The sequence below is a fragment of the Lissotriton vulgaris genome, chromosome 9 (genome assembly GCF_964263255.1).
Source record: "Lissotriton vulgaris chromosome 9, aLisVul1.2, whole genome shotgun sequence".
NCBI lineage: Eukaryota > Metazoa > Chordata > Amphibia > Caudata > Salamandridae > Lissotriton > Lissotriton vulgaris.
Window position 1 is genome coordinate 72,071,747 of NC_141697.1, and position 20,995 is coordinate 72,092,741.

General features: G+C 44.9%; 1 protein-coding gene across 3 annotated transcripts in view; it reads left to right on the top strand.

The window, feature by feature from the left end:
* PCNX1 (pecanex 1) overlaps window positions 1–20,995 on the top strand; it is a 580,339-nt gene that overhangs the window by 480,160 nt on the left and 79,184 nt on the right. For all 3 annotated transcript variants that reach the window (XM_086937052.1, XM_086937051.1, XM_086937053.1), the window contains exons 29-31: window positions 10,710–10,810; window positions 13,749–13,899; window positions 17,951–18,181. In XM_086937052.1, the coding sequence (XP_086793178.1) occupies window positions 10,710–10,810; window positions 13,749–13,899; window positions 17,951–18,181 (483 nt within the window). The remainder of the gene's footprint in view (window positions 1–10,709; window positions 10,811–13,748; window positions 13,900–17,950; window positions 18,182–20,995) is intronic.

Below are 20,995 nucleotides of genomic sequence, written 5' to 3' on the forward strand. Positions count from 1 at the left end.
TCCTTCCGTTAGTGCAGTTCTTGGGACAATATGCATACTGTAGTATTTCAACTCCTAGACAATCGGGTAATAATTCAACTGCAGTAAGTGAGAAAAAAAAACTGTCAATTTTTTCAACAGAGGTATCCGACAAGGCTGTATCCTAGCACATTTTTTATTTCTCATATCTACAAATGGGCTTGAGGCATTTTTATTGTAGAGAAATCTAGATTTCCCAAGGATGGGTAGCAATTTTGTCCTGTTCCACTCGTATGCAGACAATAGCGTCCTCTTGGCAAGGACTCCTATAAGCCCTCAAATTCCTTGATGCTTTTACAGATTTTATGGTATTTCTTGATTTAAATGTCAATTTTAAGAAATCGTATATTATGGTATGTGGCCCCAAATCTACAAAATCTAAATCTTTTTTTGATGCAGGAAAAAGAGATGGAAAAAAATTATTTGTGTAATCTATCTAATACACAATTGTCAAGGGACCCTCTGACTTTAAGAGCGCAGCAGGCAACTAGGGCCTCTGATGCTCTTCGGGTTGCAGCAAAATTGGGACAGAAACCGGTAAAAGAATTGTTAACTCTTTATAAAGCAAAACGCCTTTCCATTGCTACCTATGGGGCAGGAGTGTATGGGTACAGCAGGAGTAACAAGCTTCAAGTCATAGAGAGTAACTTTATTAGATGACTTTTGATGGTACCCAAAAGTGCCTATAACATTCTGTCACTCCAAATTAGGTCCTGAACATATTTAGGACCACTTTGGCCTCTCCCCCTTGTGTTTTGGGTAAAGATTTGTCTGTCAGAGGATTTAGCTTTTTCGAGAGCCATTATCAGGGATTGCCTTGCTTTCTCTAATACTGAGAAGATCCCCTGGTTTCACCATCTGAAATGGATGTATTTTGAGATTGGTTTGTGATCTTTTCGAAAAAACCCAAAACATGACCCCTAAAGCAAATGACCTTATTAAATTGGCTTTTTTGCTAGGGCTAGTAATCCTTATCGCAACCCCAGATTTACCATGGAATGCGGAGTCGAGTTGAGGTTTGTCCTCTGACCAACCACATACAATTTTATTTAGATTTTATCATGAATCCACAATAAAGATTTCATCTTGCAAGGTTTCGGTTAGGCACAGTGCTCTTTTTGGTAGCTTCTCCAAGTCAAGCTTTTGCTGTCCTTGTGATTAATTTGTCCAAAGCACCCTGCATATTGTATTATTTTGTGCACTTTACAAACCAAAAAGAGCACGATTTTTGCTCCCACTATTAAAAAAGTAGTGTCCCAGTACCTATCGCGAAGGTACTGGGACACCTTCATTAGTCACTATTGACATCTGTACTGCAGTTGTGAACTTTGAGGGGCGCCCTTGCAAACAGAAAGTGATACTGTTATAAAATGACATTCATTGATATGTTTTTATTTAGTATCATAAATATTTTTTAAGGAAAAAATTGCCATCATAAGCTGATAATGTCTCTATTTCATGTCATGTTGACATTTTAATTTTGTTCATATCTCCTGAATAAGGTATGCAATTAGGTTTGATTATATACCTCACTTTTAACAATTGTTGTGTATTTGATTATGTGCTTCTATGAGTTGCTTGTTGAATCTATCAACTTCTTTTGAGGATGATGAATTGCTAGGAGAAATGCACTCGCATAATGGTACCTATTTAGGGTTTGTTTACATTTTTTTATATTCTTTACCATTGCAAGTGCACATTTTTATTATTTCATCTATCTCAGTGAGTTGTTTTGAGTGGCCAATACTAGAAAAGAACATAGATAATCCATGTGCCATTGCAGACCCTTAAGGAGTTCATTTTTAAGGACTCTCTTTTTGAGGTTATTAGGTCTCGGCCTAGCGTACACTGCGCAGCAGGGTCGCGCAGCCATAGTACTTTTCTCCGGGGTTTTGAAAAGGGACCTGGAAACTTCACGTAGCTCGTGCGTGTTATTTCCTAGGTCCATTTTCATTGGCCTGCGCTTGCGTGTACTTTTAAAATAAAACACGCAATAGGCCATGGGCGGTCGCGTAGCTCCGCCCATGGCCTATTGGTGTCTGTTACGCGCACCAGAGACCCTGTTTCTTCAAATATCACAGCCGTCACGGGTGTGATAATTGAAGACATATGCTCACAGTGGCGCACAGGCGCGAACCACTCGCGGGCATTTTTTTTTTTTTTTTTGGGATCCATTTCACGGCGGAGCAACTAAATATCTGCCCATAACACGTCCTTCAGAGTTCACATCCAAAACCAAAGTGTTATCAAAAGCTGTACAGCGTTTCCAGGACAAGAGGGAAGCCAGTGAGCGGTCACAGATGAGTTGCCAAATCGGACAAGTTGCTATGAAAAGCCCGCGGGGCTCTCAGCGGCTGCTGAAGCTGCTCGTCTCTCTGCTGTGAGGGCTGGAATTACACGGACCAGGTGAGTCAACAAGGCTGCCCCGGGGGAGCTGGGACGGTGCCCTGGCAGTTTTTTCAGCAGGTTCCCCCACCAACACAGTAGTGACCAGCCCAGCTGACCATGTCCCCGGGGGTCTCTGACTCACCTTGTCCTGGGTAACTGGCAGGCTACCCGTGACCTAACCCACGCCCATCCTTTCCCACGTCGGACATTCTACAGTGCGTGATGTCTGTTGAATCGTGCAGCTCCGCGTGTAAACCGCTCCAGAAGGTTCTAGGGCCTCGGTGCCAGGTTAGTGCCAGTAAGTCTCTTACCTTGCTTTAAACTAGGCGATACCCTAGGGTAACGATACCTGGAGGGAAAGCTACGTGTGCAGAGTGCTATGTAAATGAGCTTCTGGGTGACTGGGCTCCTTCACAGCACCATGCGGATACACACAATAGACCACACACTGCGATTGACGTGCGGTTTTGCAATTTAAAGTGCGGCACGAGTTTGATGTTCACAAGCAATATAAAGGATTACAGACGTGACATAAAGTACAACTTCAATAATTTACTGCATGCGACCCAGTTTTTTAAAACAATATTTGTAATGTCTTCGGTTGTCTGGTGACGTCCACATACAAGATTGAGAGTTAAAGATTTGAATCATTTGTGGGTTGTAGAACACGACGCCAACGTGCACGGCAACTTGTTTTAACAAAGTGAACTTTCGTGCCCGTTTCCGTCACTTAAATTCCTTGTGCCATCCCCACCACCACTACCTCCCACCAATCGCTGCCTGTTAATTTTAGTGGGTCGGCGCCATTGCCGCTGTTTCCCGTTTATTTTGAAAATGCATTCCATTGGCAGTAGGATCGGCACTTGCAATTTTGCTTTTTGTTTTGGAAGGACCCTTACTAAATATATGCAACAGTTGCTGCCCTGAAGCAGCAGTGGTTTCATTTTTATTTTCGGTTTTGTCAGAGCAGTAATCTATTCGAAATGTGTTGCAGATATCATTTCCTGAGTGGCTGCCGCTGCGGTCTTACTTTTCGTTTTACAATTACAGAGGAAGAGTTTATGACTCCACCGCTGAATTGCATCATGCAGCTGGCAGTTGTCAGGTTCAGCTTGCTGGGTCTGTCGCGTTAGTGGGTGGGTGACAGACGTAAAGTAGTAGTAAAATGTCGCAGCTAATCTGCATTTACCAGTGCTTTTCTCATAGGATTCTATCTGATGATCGTAGTGCTATTCTATATGGGTCGGAGTCTATAATGTTTCAAAAACCTCTCATGCATGTGCAGACTTGAGATTTCTGATCCCCCCAACCCGAAATCCATGCACCAATAAAAACGATAATTTTCTGTCTTCTCCCATAGCCATAACCCTGATGTGTTGCTTTGTCTGAATTGCTTACAGGCACAAGCGCGTGGATGCGGCTTCTGTGCGATCTCTGCTAAATAAACAATGTCATGTTTTGTTCTCCCTGAAAAACAGATGTAGTTGCATGAGCACTACAGAAAATTGCTGCTTCTGCCTAATGTAAATTTATCAGACTCCTGCAGAAGGGCTGGCAGTGCTCATGAAATGTAAATCAGCCAAGAGAAAAGGTGTTCTCACTCTGGCCCATTACATTTAGAACAGCGCTGATCAGCGTTAACCCAACGGCCAATGCAGAGCAGTGCTGGTACTGTGCTATAGAAACATACCAGCCACGCCAGTAGGTGCATCAACTCTGCCATAAATCTATCATCCCAGTCAGCGCCTGCTTATTTGCGCTGGAGGTGTGTAAAGATCATTTATACATCTGAGTTTCTTTGGGGTTATGCATGAACTTTAGACTGAACAAGCCACAAACCATGAGCAGATATTCCCTCTCTCTCCGACTTGCTTTGTCCAAAATTCTTGCATTAACAAGGAGAAATTCTGAGTTCTATTTTTATATTCAGACACATAAATGTAACAAAACAGGAGTTCTGCTCTGCGAAGCGCGGTTCATGATACGGACCCTGGTGCTGTAAATCATCTCAGCTAAGACGTGCAGCTGCCAACATGCTGTACTACCTATCCAAAGTGCAGCAGTCTGAGAAGCCCTTGCTCTGCCCACCGCCATAGCAGTCTGCTTTCCGTTCGCTCTAGGTCTCCTCCGTTTAAGCATCAGCCACTGGACAGGCGTCATCCTGTTTGCACATCGCCTTATGTGCCTCTAAGCATTACAGAGCCAGAGGGGCATGTAGTAACAGTCACATTAGCCATCAGAAACCCAAAACGTGGAATATTTAAAATCCGTTATAAGATAATATTTAGACTTCAACTCCTCAGAATACAGGATCGTTTTGAGAGAAAAATTGAAATAAAATGTACAATGTGATACTAAGATTCTGAATTACGTTAAAAAGTTGTGCTCACTGGGACACAACATTATCTTAGACCACATTGAGTTACAAAATTCTCTTTGGTTCAACATTACTATTAGTGTAAAAACCAAACATGACAATTAAGCTCAGGAAATATCCTGGAAACAGTTAAGGCTTGCAAACATGAAAGTGAGAACCTCATTTAAAGCAGCACCACAACTAAATAAATCTACTTTACAAGAAAGCTAGAGTATTTAAAAATGTTCTGTTACTATAGTGTGAAGTAACATTTTTCCATAAGGTAAAACATGTACATAATAATTTGAAAAAATATACTACTGTTTCGTTATTGCCAAAACAAACTGTCAAAGTCCAAACAGATACAGAGACCTGAATTGGAGGGAGCTAACTAGCAATGTAAAATCAGTTTTAACAACTTAGCACTGCTAATCATCTCTCTTAATTGCTGCTCTCCTTTTTTAAAACCACTTTTAATTGTTTTAGCCTTTTTGTGCCAGGCTTTGCAACATTGTACATGTTCTTAATTTGAAGTGGGGGCGAGTTCAAGGGAGGGCTGATCTGGGAGTGTTTTTGGAGTTTCGCCTTACCCTCTGTTGCTGCTTGAAATTGCACAGTGTTACCTGTGGCCCCCCGGTCCACCGCAGTCAAGAGCGGACTGTTTGAGTGGGGGGTCGGTCACAGGGGAACCCGGCACTCCATTTTTTTAACCCACTTCTGGGTTGGGCCATACGCGGCCGCCATCTTGGGGCGCTCTAGTCTTTGCGTTCCCGTCCCAAGGCGGGCCCTTTAAAAGCACCCTATGAGGCTAGCGCGCAACGGACGCGCGCAGCGGGAGCGCCGACGGCACACCAAAGGCAAGCCCGTCTGCGCCCGTCCACGCCAGGCCGGGACACGGGGCCCAAACCCCTGCCCCCGGCCTCAAAGTACACTTCTACCCAGCTGCTTGATCTTCACTGCTACCCTCATCCCTGGTGTACCTGCCTCAAGACAGCAGATAATTTTGGTGCCTGCCCTGGCTGCAATTTTACTTTTAACGCCCACCTTGATGATTCAGTTAAAGTCATTAAACCTGACATGACAACTCCCCAGTCTATGCATTGTACCCTCAAAGAAAGGTCAGAATCTTCTGAGAGATTTTCTTCTTTGAGCATAAATTGTTGCTCCCTCCCCAAACATCAGGCAGATATTTTTGACCCTCTTATGGACGTACAAGCGGATGCCATCTTCCTAACGGAGACATGGCTTACCGACTGCTCAGGTCCTAATTTGGCACGTGCCCTGCCCCCTAACTATTCCATTGTGAGGAAGGACAGAGAAGTCAGGATGGGTGGCGGGATTGCCATAATCTTTAAAACTAAATTCTTCTGTAACTTAGATGCTTTCTTAATTCCCGACTGTGAAGCTGCTGCTTTTAAACTTACTTTAACTCCGCACTTCACTCTTTCGGGTATACTAGTGTAGATCCCTTGCCTTGCACCCACTAACTGCAACATCTCCGCTACTCCTTCCAGGAATTGGACGAAGCTTGACATTACTAAGTTTAATTCATTGTTATCCTTAAACCCCCCCATATATCATAATAATGCCACTTCGGATCTAGTAGCTTTTCAAAGATGGATTAAAACGGCCCTCAATGTCTGTCTCCCCACCACTGTTAGAAAGCTTAACAACCACTGCTCCCAGGTCCTTGATTCTCCGATGAACTAAAGATAGAGAAAACCAAATGCAAAAATTTGGAGCGTCGGTGGCGCAAGAACTATTCAGCTGAAGCAAAACTGGCCTACAATACTAGTAAACGGGCCTACCACTCCCTTTGTCGAGTTGCGTGAGCTAATTATGTTTCCGCATCTATTCTACAGGCAAAAAACTGTCCCAAAACTCTGTTCAATATGGTCAAGGACATATCTGTTTCAACCACCACACAACCTTCTCTCATACTTAACTCTACTCAATGCGAAGATCTTGTGCAATTATTGTGAATAAAGTAGAGATTATTTATTCTTCATTGGACAGCTCTACCCCTGTTTCCCTGCTCCCTCCTACTGTATCTGCTGACTGCCCTGATCCTGATAATTTCACAGATTTGGCAACGGTGCCCACCTTTGAATCTTGGCCACTTTTGGACATGAAGGCACTTACGCATCACCTCAGCCATATTAAATCTGGATCCCCCTGCGACATACTGCCCATCTCAGTTCTGTGACAAATTGCCCCATCGTCTCTCACCCCACGTTCTCAAGTTACTTAACACTTCTTTAATGAGTTCAACCGTTCCTCTAAGCTGAAAGCATGCTATGGTGGTCCCACTGTTAAAAAAAAACAATGCGGACCCTGCTCTTCCTTCTCATTTTCGCCCTATCTCTCTTTTACCTACTCTCTCTAAGATTCTTGAGAGACACACTAATGGTCATTTGTCTAAATTTATTGAAACGAATGGGCTGCTTCACCCCACCCAATCCGGCTTCAGGACCAGCTATTCTACCAAGTCCACTCTGCTCTGAGTTACAGAAGCACTTCGTCACAACATCGACAAGGGTAAGACCATGGCCTTAGTGCTTCTTGACCTGAGCACGGCCTTTGACACGGTCTCTCATACCGTACTCATTAAGGCCCTTCAATGCTCGGGAGTCACAGGGACTGCCTTGAGCTGGCTTAGCTCATTCCTTTTGATAGCGCCTTGCAGGTCTTTTCATCTACCTCTAAATCCAAATCTCATCCCCTACCATTCTGGGTTTCCCAGGGATCAATTCTCAGCCCTCTGCTGTTCAATATTTACATCCGACCGCTGGCAGTATTAGTGGAGGAATCTGGGCTGTCGCTTGTTTCATACGCTGATGACACCCAGATCCTCTTCTCTGTCATCCGACAAACAATCTGAGCCCTCAGCACTTAGAGCTGGCCTCAGTAAAGTTATGACCTGGATCAACACCAATTTTTTGAAACTCAATGGCGACAAAACTGAGGTTCTGATACTTGACAAGGACCGCTGTCTCTGGGGCCCACAACATTGGCCTCCAGAAATGGGTACGCTACCTCAACCGGCTATTCAGGTGCGCAACCTTGGCTTTATTATGGATGATTCTCTCTCCATGCGGCAGCAAGCTACCAGGGTTGCTGCCACCTGCTTCACCATTTTGAAATAGTTAAGATAGATTGTGTGGATGCTCCCTGTCCACACCCAGCGCACCATGGTCTAGGCCCTGGTGAGGTCCAGGCTGAACTACGGGAATATTCTTTATCTGGGTATTAACAAGGAAATAACACGCAAACTGCAGCGAGTACAAAACTCTGCCGCGAGATTACTCTGTCGAGTTCCCAAAACTGTCTCACCATCCAAGTCATTGATCGATCTCCACTGGCTTTCAGTGGAGAATCGAGTAAAGTTCAAGGCCCTCACGTACATGTTCCGCATCAAGCATGCGAAGGCTCCCGACTATGTATAACAACTTGCCACCCCTTATGCCCCTTCCCGCACTCTCAGATCCTCTACTCAAGCGAAGTTCCAAGTCCCGAGAGTCAAACTGTCTTGTATGGGAGGGCGTTCTTTCTCCTACCTCTGTCCTACTCTGTGGAATTCGCTTCCATTGCCCCTCCGCTTACAATCTGACCTTCTGTCTTTCTGCAGATCTATTAAAACTTTGCTTTTCAGCCAATAGTTTCCTTTCTCCTCCTGTTGTTTTCTGTCGGCGCCGGGAAACCCCTTGGGGTAGGTGTGCGCTGTTATATACATTTAAATAAATAAATAAATATCCTACAGGTGTGTGAGGGAAGAGGCTGGACGTGGGTCTTTTCACAGGGATGGCAATGTTGTGGGTACATCTAGTGCTTTGCCCCTGCATAGCAACAAACTGTCAGTCACAGATACTTACTAAACCACACTCTCAACACTTAGCCCAGATTATTTGCTTTCAAATCACACTGCCCCTTGATCAGTCATAAGCCCCGTTTTATTCATTGTCGTAAAAGTTTGCCTTTCGCTGAAACCTGGTGGCATTCCGATGCTCATTCACTGAACCTCATTCACCTATCTTTGCTCCCTCACGCAACCACTTTCATATCACTTAGTTTCACACTAGGCCATACTCCCACCCCTCGGCTCCCTCACTCGCACCCTTTCTCTAAATCGATCACTCAACCATATTCACATCCCTTAGCCTCAGCACTCAACCACAGTCATTTTTTCAATCTGGCCCTCTACAACATGGCCTTGTTATGTTATGTTATTTGTGTCTTTTATAGCGCTCGGCTACTCGAAAGAGTGTCCCGGCGCTTTATTGACAGCCTGAAAAAGACAAACACAACACAAAGATGAGAAGAAAACGGAGTAAGCAGAAAAAAAGGGAGTCTAAGAGGCAAAAAGCCAAGTTTTCTGGCCCTTCCTGAAGGCCAACAAATTTGAGGTACTGCACAGTGTCAGGGGCAGAGAGTTCCAAAGCTGTGGAGCCCGGGACATAAAGGAGCGACCTCCAATACGGGCCTTCTTCACACGAGGAACAATGGCAAGAAACATCGACTCTGATCTCAGAGATCGAGACGGACGATAGAAGGCAAGCCTCCTTTGAAGATATTTAGCCCCCGCGGCATAGAGGGCCTTGTGTGCAAGAGTTAGGGCTTTGAAAACTATCTGCTTCCGGATAGGCAGCCAATGAAGAGACTGCAACAAGCCAGAAACTCTGACTCGCCTGTGCAGGCCAAAAATGGCACGCGCTGCCGCATTCTGGACCACCTGCATCCGTTGCAGGAGATATTCCGGCAGGCCAAGATATAGGACGTTGGAGTAGTCCAATCTTGAACCGATTAAGGCCTGTACCGTAGTCCTCCTATGGTCCTCAGATAGCAAAGGGAAAAACTTCCGAAGCATTCGGAGGAGACCAAAACAGGTGCCAGTGAGGGCAAGGATCTGAGATCTTAAAGTCAGGCTGTTGTCAATTTTGATCCCCAGATTCTTAGCCAGCTGAGACGATCGCACCGGAGGAGACATGTCAGCGGGCCACCATACCTGCCAGTCCGGATCGGATTGACCACCGAAGAAGAGTACCTCCGATTTATCTGAGTTGCACTTGAGGCTGTTCAGTTGGAGCCATTCGAAAACAGCCCCAAGGCACTCACGGATACTGTCTCCATCAAAATTCTCTCCTTTCCCACAGGTAAAGAGCAGCTGGGTGTCGTCGGCATAGGATACGATCTGGGCCCCGAAAGACTCAGCCAATGCCGCCAGAGGGGTCATAAAGATGTTAAAGAGAGTCGGGCTCAGCACAGAGCCCTGCTGGACTCCAACTCCCAAAGGCGGCATCTCAGCAGAGCTAAAGGAGGCCCAGACCGTTTGTCGGCGGCCAGCCAAGAATGATCTAAACCAGCTAAGCACTGTCCCCCTCAGACCGATCTCATGAAGTCTGACGAGCAAACCCTCATGGGGGACGGTGTCAAAGGCCACCGACAAGTCCTGCATTATCCGCATGGCTCTGCCACCCGAGCCACATCACCTATGCTTCTTCACCACCAATCAGCTCCCTTATTCAGCCACACTCCTAAACCAGCCAGTGATTAGCATTTCTGATAAATTCTTAAATCATTGATTATCAGACGTTAGCACCATGCAGTCTTGTTATTCATCAGTTGACCGCTTTAAGCCTCCTTTCATATCTTCACTATGTTACTGCTCCACTCTTGGTGTCTCGATTTGAATAGAACTTAAATGCCTCTATTGCCATTTATAGAATTTGTTTAGTTTTACACCTAATAGTTTACAGTTTGCACACTCAAGTGAATGGATGCATATTGACCATGTATTGTAGCACATTCCCAAATGTCTCAACCAAGACCAGCCGCGCAGTTGATATAGTAGCTGTTCCCCCATAAGTGGATACAGCACTGAAAATGCTATGTGTGTTTTCGTCTGTTATATGGCGTCATTATCCATTGCTCCTGTTTTTTCTATCTCCAGCAACTGGATGCTGATGCAAATTCCACCCTGGTTACTCTGTGTTACGGACTGTGTGTTCTCGGAAGAAGGGCATTGGGGACCGCTTCTCATCACATGTCAAGGTACAAATATTCTTAATTTATGTTAATGTTTATCCAATTGAAGGGGAATGAAAAATGCACACATTTTTCAGTATCTGTCTTTCATCCATCTATGTGTAGAGTCTTTTGATAGAAGTCAGTTAGTTGTGTGTGTTATGTGCTTTAGGACACCACGTGGCTAACCTCCTCACTAGATTTTATCCATGGGCACCTAGCTGATCTGTTTCACACCTTTGAGCAAGACATGGCCAGCTTCTTCAAATTACAGCATCTTTTATGGCTGAGGTTCTAGACTATTCGTCATGTACAGTTCAGTCCTTATGACATTAGGCCACCATACACAGTTCAGCATTTGCAATAATTTAGAAAGATAAGCTATCATTCTTGTCTGGCGTAGCCAAGATCATTTGATTTTACAAAAATTATATGTATAGCATACCTAGTTAAAGGGGCTTTCAGCATACAGCAAGGGGCAATGGATCAGACTACTTAACCCACTGGCTAACTTCACTTTCTGTGACTGCATTTTTCTCTTTCACAAGGAGCACATCCGCACACAAGCTAGTTCTCTTCAGTGGTGGTGTTTTTGTTTAATTGCTCTTGTTTGTAGATCCTGCTGTGATAGTTGGACACTTTCTAACAGCTCTCATAGAACAGGGCACATTCCAGCTCTATCCGTTCCTGCCTCCTGCTAATGACGTTGTAAATTCTTTTAAAAGCTGCTTTTTTTAGGTCGCACCCTACCAGACAGCGCAGATATCTGGTTTGTTAAAGTCATCTTGGGGACTTTCAGATAGTTGACCAAGGAATGCAATCCTCCCGTTGATTACCATTGGCTTTGTGGTTGGTAGCTCACCTTTTCTGGCTTTCTATTTGCTGGCTGTGAGCAAGTGTCTCTTTTGACATGGGTTTTCCCACTTTTTGCCTGTAACATGATGTGGTTTTGATTGAAAGTGCACATGGCCGCTGCCAACCAGTTCCCCTGTGCCAGAGCTCCTTAAAACTGTACCAAAATTGGCAGAACTTCAGAACCCCCTGTAAGTCCCAAGTAAATGATACCCTGGTACCCAGGGCTTTGGGACGGAAGAGGGACCCCTAGAGACCCCTCACCACGGTCATGCTAACTGCCACTGCAGCCTGCATGCCTTGGTGCAGACAAAAACAACAAAGTTGACCCTGCCTGTGTGCCATTGCAATGCAGCACTGCCTAAGGTTAAGGTAAGTCATCCCTCGCGCAGACCTTACAAACCCTAAGGCCAGGTGCACTATATCTCAGGTGCTGGCATACTCGCAGGAGCAGATATGCTGCTACAATATTTGTCTATCTTAATACTGTAAGTGCCAGGGAAGCCAACTTGATTTCTCCAGTACCATGATGGCTTCACTGAACCCAGGTGTGTTCAGTACCAAACAATTCCTTTTAATAAACCCACACTGATGTCAGTGTTGGATTTATTAAATCATATACTTAGAGGACACCTCAGAGGTGCCCCCTGAAAACCTACCACCCCTGGTGTGGTTTCTGACATTTTTAAATGTGAGCAAGAATTAACATACATAAATATGGGCATCATAGAAGGATTTCATAGATGAACTGTCTTTTGGGGGATTCATAGATATAGCTAATGAGTTTCTGTACATAAAAGGCAGATAATAAACAGTGTGAGGGGGAGTGGAGGGAGCAAAGCTCAAATGCATACTTTTCCCCTCTGCATTCTCTTTATCCACATGATTTTTTTTTTTAATGTCTTCAATATCTCCTGGAAACATGGTTGTGTTAAAAGAATTTTCCCACCTCTGTTATACGCGTCTTCCATTCTTTATTTGCTGTTTTTCGTCATGCACTTTGTTATGGACAAGTTAGTAAATACCCCTAATGTTCAGGACTTTTGAGTGATTTGGATGTTTATCATGTGCGTCTCCAGTGCTCTTTCGTCTGTGATCATTCTCCATCGCAAAGAAACTTGTATTTCATCCTTTCCTTTTCCCATAGTTCTCATTACAATTGGGAATACTTTCCTCATATGTTCCAACTGAACAGATCCAGATTCTATGATTGTAGATGGTATTTTCGTATACCTGTGTTGGACATAGATGCACAAAAGGTCCTTGCAAATGAGTCCTTTGTTCCTCAGTATCTTTCTTTTGAAGCCATCAATGTTTTAGTTTCCTGCAGATTTCATTGTATCTTCCACCAAGAAATCCTGGCTTCTGCAACAATACATTATATAATACAATTCAAGAGCGATTCTAGTTAGCTGTTCTCTATCCAATAACATGTCATTTCTTCTTCACTGTATGTACTACATTTGTAGAACTATTGCTCAATTATGATTGTAGGTCCGCACATCTGAGTATTAAGTTGTCTTTCCCATTACATCAAGAATATGCTCCAAGATCTGTGGTTGCTGTAACTCTAAACTGGTTTCTCTTGAATATTGTACCATCTTGACAAAATGTTTCAATATCTTTGATTTGTGGAGGGAAGAGCCCCTTAAATAGATTTTATTTTAGAGGTTTATATCCAGGAAATGTAGTTCAGTTGAATCATGAAAGTATGATTGAAGGTTTAAATCACCCATGCTTTCATCCTTTTAGTTTTATACGGCGAGTACCATTGATTTGGATAATAGTATTATCTCCAATAAAACACAAGCTTTTGTGCATAATCAACAATGGGTGTAACACACATCTGTTTCTCCCAAAATGTAGCAAACGGTTGCATGGTATAGGACATTAAAGCACTTTCAAGATTTAATTTAACATAGGGAAATTGATTCAGTATTTTTAAGATTTGTAAACTCTAATTAAGAGAGAATTGTTTATGTATAGTTTTACATCTTCTGTTGAGCCAACTGATGCTGCCCATAAGATTTATATCACCTTGTGCATTGTCCTCCACAATTGGATGTTTGTCATTGAGATCTTTGCACATTTTCTTTTACCCTTTTTCTGACAGTAATTTGGAGTCTTTTCTGTATGGTCTTCATGCCCTGTTCAAGGGAGATTTCCGCATCTCTTCCGTTCGGGACGAGTGGATCTTTGCAGACATGGAATTGCTGCGAAAAGTGGTTGTTCCTGGAATACGGATGTCCCTGAAACTACATCAGGTAAGCATTCTTATTGAGATGGGTCATCTTAGTGCTTTGAATTCACTTGTCATATTTTAAGGATGCTAGACTCTTTTGGGATTAGGGTATTATTTTTCTTTGTCCTTAAATAGCATTCTTAACTTTAAATGAGGGCTTTTAGGAGGAATTCTTACCACGTACGCACAGTCCTTAAAATGTTGTTAGCAGGATTGCAATTTTCTGATTGATACTACTAACTTGCAGATTTCCTACCTTTTGATTACTCCTCAGGCGTCAGACTGGAACCGAAAAATCTTTAGCAGTACCCCCTGCGTGCCAGTAAATTGTTTTGTGCAGCTCTTCCCCAATCTAGATATGCTCTAGAAGTGAGATGCGGAGTTGCATATAAGCGCCATTCATGTGCGCTTACGTCCGTCCTTTCTTTCTGCACCACCCACCAGATTCAGATCCCGAGCTATCCCTATTCTCCTCATAAGGCTGGGTTCTAAAAAATTTCTGTACATAACCAGTGCGCAACGGAAATGTTACCCCTTAAAACATTCAAACATTGTAGTGAATGTGGCAAGCAAATATCTGTGACAGATCCCCACCAGATTTGTCTTTCGGGTCAGAACACAACTTCAAGACTTGTAGTGACTGTGCCTTGAACACGAAAGCCATTCTGGATCGTGAGGCGAAGCTGTGCATTGCCAAGTAGTGGAAGACTCCTGTCCATTCCAGCGACGGAGAGCTGGACCTACGCGGTTAGACCCGTAGGCCACCCACGAAGCTTTCCGATTGAAAAGTAGATTTTGTTGCCCGAAACTATACGCGGAGTTGGGAAACGTGTACAGAACAATACCGTCGAGGGTAGAGAGTATTGTGCAACGAGGGAAACTCGAAGAATGGTTTCGAACTAGAGCGCAACAATACACGTCCGATGGCAGAAAAAAACAATCTAACAATGGAGTCGATGCCCATGCACACTATCACTGCAAGGAGGAAGCACCTTACCTCGTGACTGGGAAAGACTTATTAGAAGAAAAACAACTTGAAAACATCCATACCCAACACTAGATGGCAGGAGTATGCAAAGCATGTGAATCTACAGCTCTACATGCCAAGAACAGATGCTTACTGGGTAAGTAACATAATCGTTCCCACTCCCGAGGTCATTCCCCCAGCAGATCTTTCTTACCGTTATCTGTTAAATCAGAAAAGAAACACAAGAAGTCCATACGGGACTCTGGCAAGTTCTGCCACTATCAACTTGCTGAGAAGGCACATGGGTGTAAACATGCCTCCTGTCTCACTCCTGAACTCATATCTCCTTCATAGCCGATTAATCCGCAAGGTGCTAGTTGACTGAATACTTCCCAAGACACTGGCCTGACCAATCCACCTGGGCCATTTACTGAAGAAAGTGCCTCTTTGCAGTTGTGATGCTGGTTTCTTGACCACAAATTGCCCACTTTGGAGGGGAAACCAATGAGCCTCCAGCCAGGACAGACTAATACTGAGCCCATGTTAGATTTCTGTGAGGCCCTCACAGACACCCTTTTTGAGACTTGGGCAAAGCTATGTTCTGAACCACTGGTAAATGGGCAGATAGCGAGCCTTCACAGCCCTCCCATATGATTCGGCGTTCCTAAAACAACATCAGACTGCAGAGAGTTTGGTGTTACGAGCATCCACAAGTAAGGTCAACCCCAATGCCTTCCCTACGACCCCACCCGATAGAGAATCCAAGTGTCTTGAAACCTTAAGAAAACACATAGTCCCTCAACGCCAGTTGTTTATAGAGCAGCTATACTCCTGATCCTTGGGATTCTGTTGTTACCTGCTTTCCCTGAAGACTTCTATCCCACCTTTACTGAAGCCATTCAGGATTATATAACAAAAAACATACGCGCCAGGATACTCGTGAGTAATTGAAGTAAACCTTCTATAACAAAAATAACATAACATGGACGCGATGAGGCTAAATTCACAATTGTTTGTGGGTTGGACACTACAGAATGCCTTTGTCAGACAATTGGTACCAATGTGATGCTCAGGATGAAGTCTAAGCGCTTTTCTGGGGGATGTCCATTCTTCCTTAATGGATACCCCTTTCGATGCCATGTGCCCTCTTGGGTCTGAAGCGCTTTAAAGACCGCAGGGCCACGCGCGTTCCTTTCGCCAGTCTCTTTCAATTCATCACTTCCACCAGCAGTTCTGCTCCCTTCTCTGGCTATGGTTGGGTATTTCTGTACAGCCAGCACCCACTCATGCAACTAGCACAGCAGACCCTACAGCCTACTTGTTGCCAAGGCAGTAATAACGACAAACTGCATGGACAACAGGGGCAGTGTGTAGCTCAGTTCCCCTCTTCCCAGATGCTAGAGCTGCAAATCCTTTTTAGTGTGTCCTTCCAGGCGCACACCTACCATGTCGGAGGTAAGATACAACACAAGCCGTCCCTTCTGACAAGTGGGTTCCCCAAGTTGTCCTGTGGGCTTACATCCTTCTATTTCTTTTCACCCTGCTGCATCTTCCACCACCTTCATAGTGGCTGATGGAGGATTATCTGTCCCTCTTGCAGCGGAAAGTGCAGGCCCTTTAGGCCGGGTTCCTGCTGGAGAGGTGGGAACTGGGCCTTTCTGATCCTGCTATCTTGTGCCGAAAAAGTACGGTAGGCAATTGTCCTATTTTAGATCTTAACCCACTCAACCCCTTCATGCGGAAGGACAAATTCAAGAGGCTCACTCTGGCCCAGCTCTTGTCTGCCCTTGAGACTGCATTAGATCTGCAGGACGCTTATTTCCATATCCCTGTCTTGTGCTAACTGCAGTTCACTATGGGTAGGACCACTTTCAGTTTATCTTGCTCACCTTTTGGCCCCACCAGTGTCCATCTGGTGTTTGAGAGTGATCGCTGTGCTTGCAGCGCATCGTCAGGGATTCCATTCTTCACCTTTCTAAACGACTGGCTCTTTAGGGCTGGCCCGCCCCACGCAGTCGTCTCGATCAGCATGACAAAGTTATACCTGACTCCTTTGCAAACAGTCATTTCATCTGAGGTATTCTGGACAAGGTGAAGTTTCATTCCTTCCCACAGGAGCATAGATTCCAGGAGATTCAGGGTATTTATATTAATTTATTCAACCATTTAAAAAGCACACTGTGACCATACTGGTATCCTGGTCGCTGGTAGAAGCTCACCGGGGCACAATGAAAGGGAAAAAGAAAAGGGGAAAGGAAAAAGCTGCAACTGAGATCATACCTAGAATGATGAGTGCTACAGCATAAAGTGCCATAATATCAACAGAAATTACTTAAGGAAGAGCCAAGTTTTCAGGGCTTTTCAAAATTGTAGATGATCCGTCAAGGATTTGATGGAGGAAGGTAGCTGATTCCAGATTTGGGCTGCTCTAAACATAAACTCACGCCCTCCATGGCTGGTCCTCCTGAATTTTTTGGGAATGCACACAAGGTTGGCAGTAACAGAGCAAAGGCACCTCCTAGGGAAGTATCTTTTTAATCTGTTTTGTAATCTGAAGACCCAGCACTAGGGGAATCTTTAGGACCTAATCCAGATTTGGAAGGAGACTGCAAACGACCTGCAGGGGTGGCTGTTGTACAGCAATTGAGTCCACACCAGATCCCTCTGCTTATCCCAACTAGAGCTAACATTGGTGACTGATGCATTTCTTCTGGTTTTGGGTGGGCATCTGGTAGATGTGGAGATCCGAGGCATCTGATCAAAGTGTTTAATGTAGTACCTCTAATCTATGATCTGCTTTTGAAAATTAGTGGTCACCCAGTTCTTTGCTAGTGGAGCTTTTACCAAGACTTTGTGCCAATGTGAGGGCAGTAAAAATGTTTTTACTGCCCTGTCATCTATCCTCTATTCTGTTGTCTCGTCCTTGACATTAGAACCCATAACATGTACATTTTCTATTTCCAGCTAAGAATGTAATTGTTTGTGTATGAAAGATTTTGGATTAAGTAGTGCCATGCTACAATGCTAAATAATTGCTGTTTTGTGCAGCTTTTCTACAGTTTAGAGTGATTTATGCACTTCTTTGCTTGTATACTTTTTTGCCTAGGACCACTTTACCTCTCCAGATGAGTATGACGATCATGCTGTCTTGTATGAAGCCATCATGTCACATGAGCAAAATCTGGTGATTGCACATGAGGGAGACCCTGCATGGAGAAATGCGGTTTTGTCCAACTCGCCCTCTCTGCTTGCACTTCGGCATGTGATGGATGATGGCACCAACGAGTATAAAATTATCATGCTCAACAAGCGCTATCTCAGCTTTAGGGTCATAAAGGTAAGTAAGACCCAAGACTGCAAGATGATGACAAGCCTCTGGAAACACATGGAAATGTATTTTGTTTGTACAATATGCTACATCATGAATCCAGAAGAAGGTGGCTTCCTCATACAAATTAGGCCATTATTTCCGTGTTATTCTATTTTATAACAGCTTCCCTCGGAAAAGTAACTGGACTTTTTTCTTTTTTTTAAAGTTGAGTCGAAGAAAGTAAAAAATAAAGAGGCATCTAAGTCTGAGATGTTCTGCTAATATTTAAATATGATATTGACTCTTGGTGCAACTTTCATCTAACAAGAAGTTTTATGACCATAATGTTATCTTGATCCTTAGCAGAGAGCATTAATATTAATCATTCACAGCTTTGCTGTTGCTATTTTGTTATCTTAGAATTTGAAATTGAAGTGCTGTGTTATTGAAAACATCCAATTAATTGGGAATAGTTAGGTTTGAAGCTTATGATACCTCAATTTTGTCTCACTCCTACATACGTCCGCACACGTTGGTCATCTGCGCTTCTTCACAGCCTTCTAATATGATCAGACTTGCATGCCATGGCTCCCTTCCAGTGTGACCAAATTATGAATGATAACATGTCCTATCAGGCTTAATCGGTTTCATGTCATCTGATGGATAGTATTTAGTCTAACGTTTTGCAGCTGCCAGTAAATGGGGGCTGTGGGACTGGAGGATATGTAGGCAGATCAGGAAATACTGTTGCATAATGATGTGCTTCCTTAACCCCATAGAATAAAGTCTGTGCGTGCATTTTTAGATCTTATTACAAAGTTGTTTCTCTAAAAAAACTCTACAGAGTATGTCCTCAAAGGCTAAAACATAAATGCAAAACCCCGTCTTAAGGGCACTTTTTCTTCAACATCTAGCATATTCAGATTGGCTATTCTTGATGGTAGCCAAGGGAAAATGTATTTTTCCCCTTCATTGAGGCCATCCGCAAGACGGTTTACAATGGATACTTCTAACTGCAGATTCCTCACCTTAATTTATCCCTTAAAGCCAGACTGGAGATGAAGAATTGTTCAGTGTCTCATGGCTCAGCAGTGACTCTGCACCATCCCAGAAATGACTGAGCAGAGCTGCATCTGTGTATCACCCCTTGTGAGAAAGTGCCATCGTTCTAGCATTGGTATGCCCCGACTTGTTTCTGAACTGCTGATGTGCTTTGACTGAGTGTGCCCTGGGCTCCTACCAACCAGGTACCCAGGGGCTGTGTTCCTTCCCTACAACTGTATTGAACCCAAGACCCAAATGGCCTTTCTGGCCACCTATCAGCCCCTAGTAAATGGTACCCTAGGTACCCAGGGCCTGGTGACCGGGAGAAGACCCCTAAGGACTGCAGCACTTATTGTGCCACCCTTAGGGGCCCTGTACCCGGACACCCACACACTGCCTTTGCAGGCTGAGTGTCTAAGTACAGAACTAAACACAGAGTCGACATGGCACACATCCCTGTGTGCCATGCCCACAAAACCCACTGCCCTGGCATACCTCCGTCACTCCTCAAGCTGGGTGCCCTATGCCAGTGGTGTGGGCACAGGTGCATGAGCCCTGTGCCCCTACAGTACCCAGGGGCATTCCTGGGCACTGTAAGTGCAGTGATGCTATTAAGAGTATATGGTGCTGGGAGAATGTCATTACGAACTCCACAGCACCATAATGGCTACACTGAAGACTGACAAGTTTGGTACCAAACAGTTGGGAAGCCCCTCCAGAAACGCGGCCCAAGTCGTGCACATAGGAGGCACCAGAATTTTGCGACCTGAAGGTAAACACCAAATCTGAGACAACACAGCAGTAGCGCACAGAGACTCTAAACACGGGAAGAGCGCAGGTTGCTGGTGCGGAGATTTGCGCAAGGCGGCCAAACAGCGAGAGTTTGAGAGTCCCTCCTGAAGATAGGGGGTGCAACGGAACCACCGCGAGAGACGCCCACGGCAGGAGACGCCAGTCCCGCAGACACCGCAGTATAGCCGCTTGGCGGGGTCATGACACATCGCACTGAGGCCGGAGCTGCAGCGGAGTGGGTGCGGGAGCCTACTTCCTAGCCCTTACATGGTGATTTCTCACTAGGGGGCTGACAGTTGGTGATCACTGCGGATGCCTACTGCGCAACAACTGGCAATGGACAGACTAAGAGACAAATCCCAACAGCGGCAGTACGCGGCTGAAGATCCTGGCTCGCCTCGCGGGCATCAGAGTGGAAACATGGGGCCCACTGCAGCCCTGGCTGCCAAGATAGACACTGTGCTGGCGGTGGTGGAACGCATTAGAAACACCCTGGAACAAACCAAAGCGTCGCTGGAGGCCCGGATTGATAAGGTCACCTCAGACTTTACCCTTCTGCATGCTGACCATCGCAAGCTGACGAAATTGGTTGCCACGCAGCGCCAGTCACTCCAGGAACTGCAACAGGTGGTGCAAACACATACCTCAGCAATCCAGGATATCATGGACAGAATGCACGTGCTGGAAGACCGCTTTGAGGATGCAGACGGGCGCTCTCGGCGCAACAACGTACGGGTGGTTGGCCTGCCGGAGGGCGTAGAGGGGAAAGACCCGGAGCGTTTCACCGAGAGCCGGTTGCAGGAGAACCTACCCCCGGGAGTGCTGTCCCTGCATTTCGCAGTTGAAAGAGCGCACAGGGTGCCAGCTTAGGCACCCAAGCCTGGAGCTCGACCTTGCCCGTTCCTCTTCAAGCTCCTAAACTATCGCCACCGAGATGTGGTACTGCGTGAGACTAGGAAACTAGAGGAGCTCACAGTGCGAAAGAGCCGCGTGATGCTCTTCCCA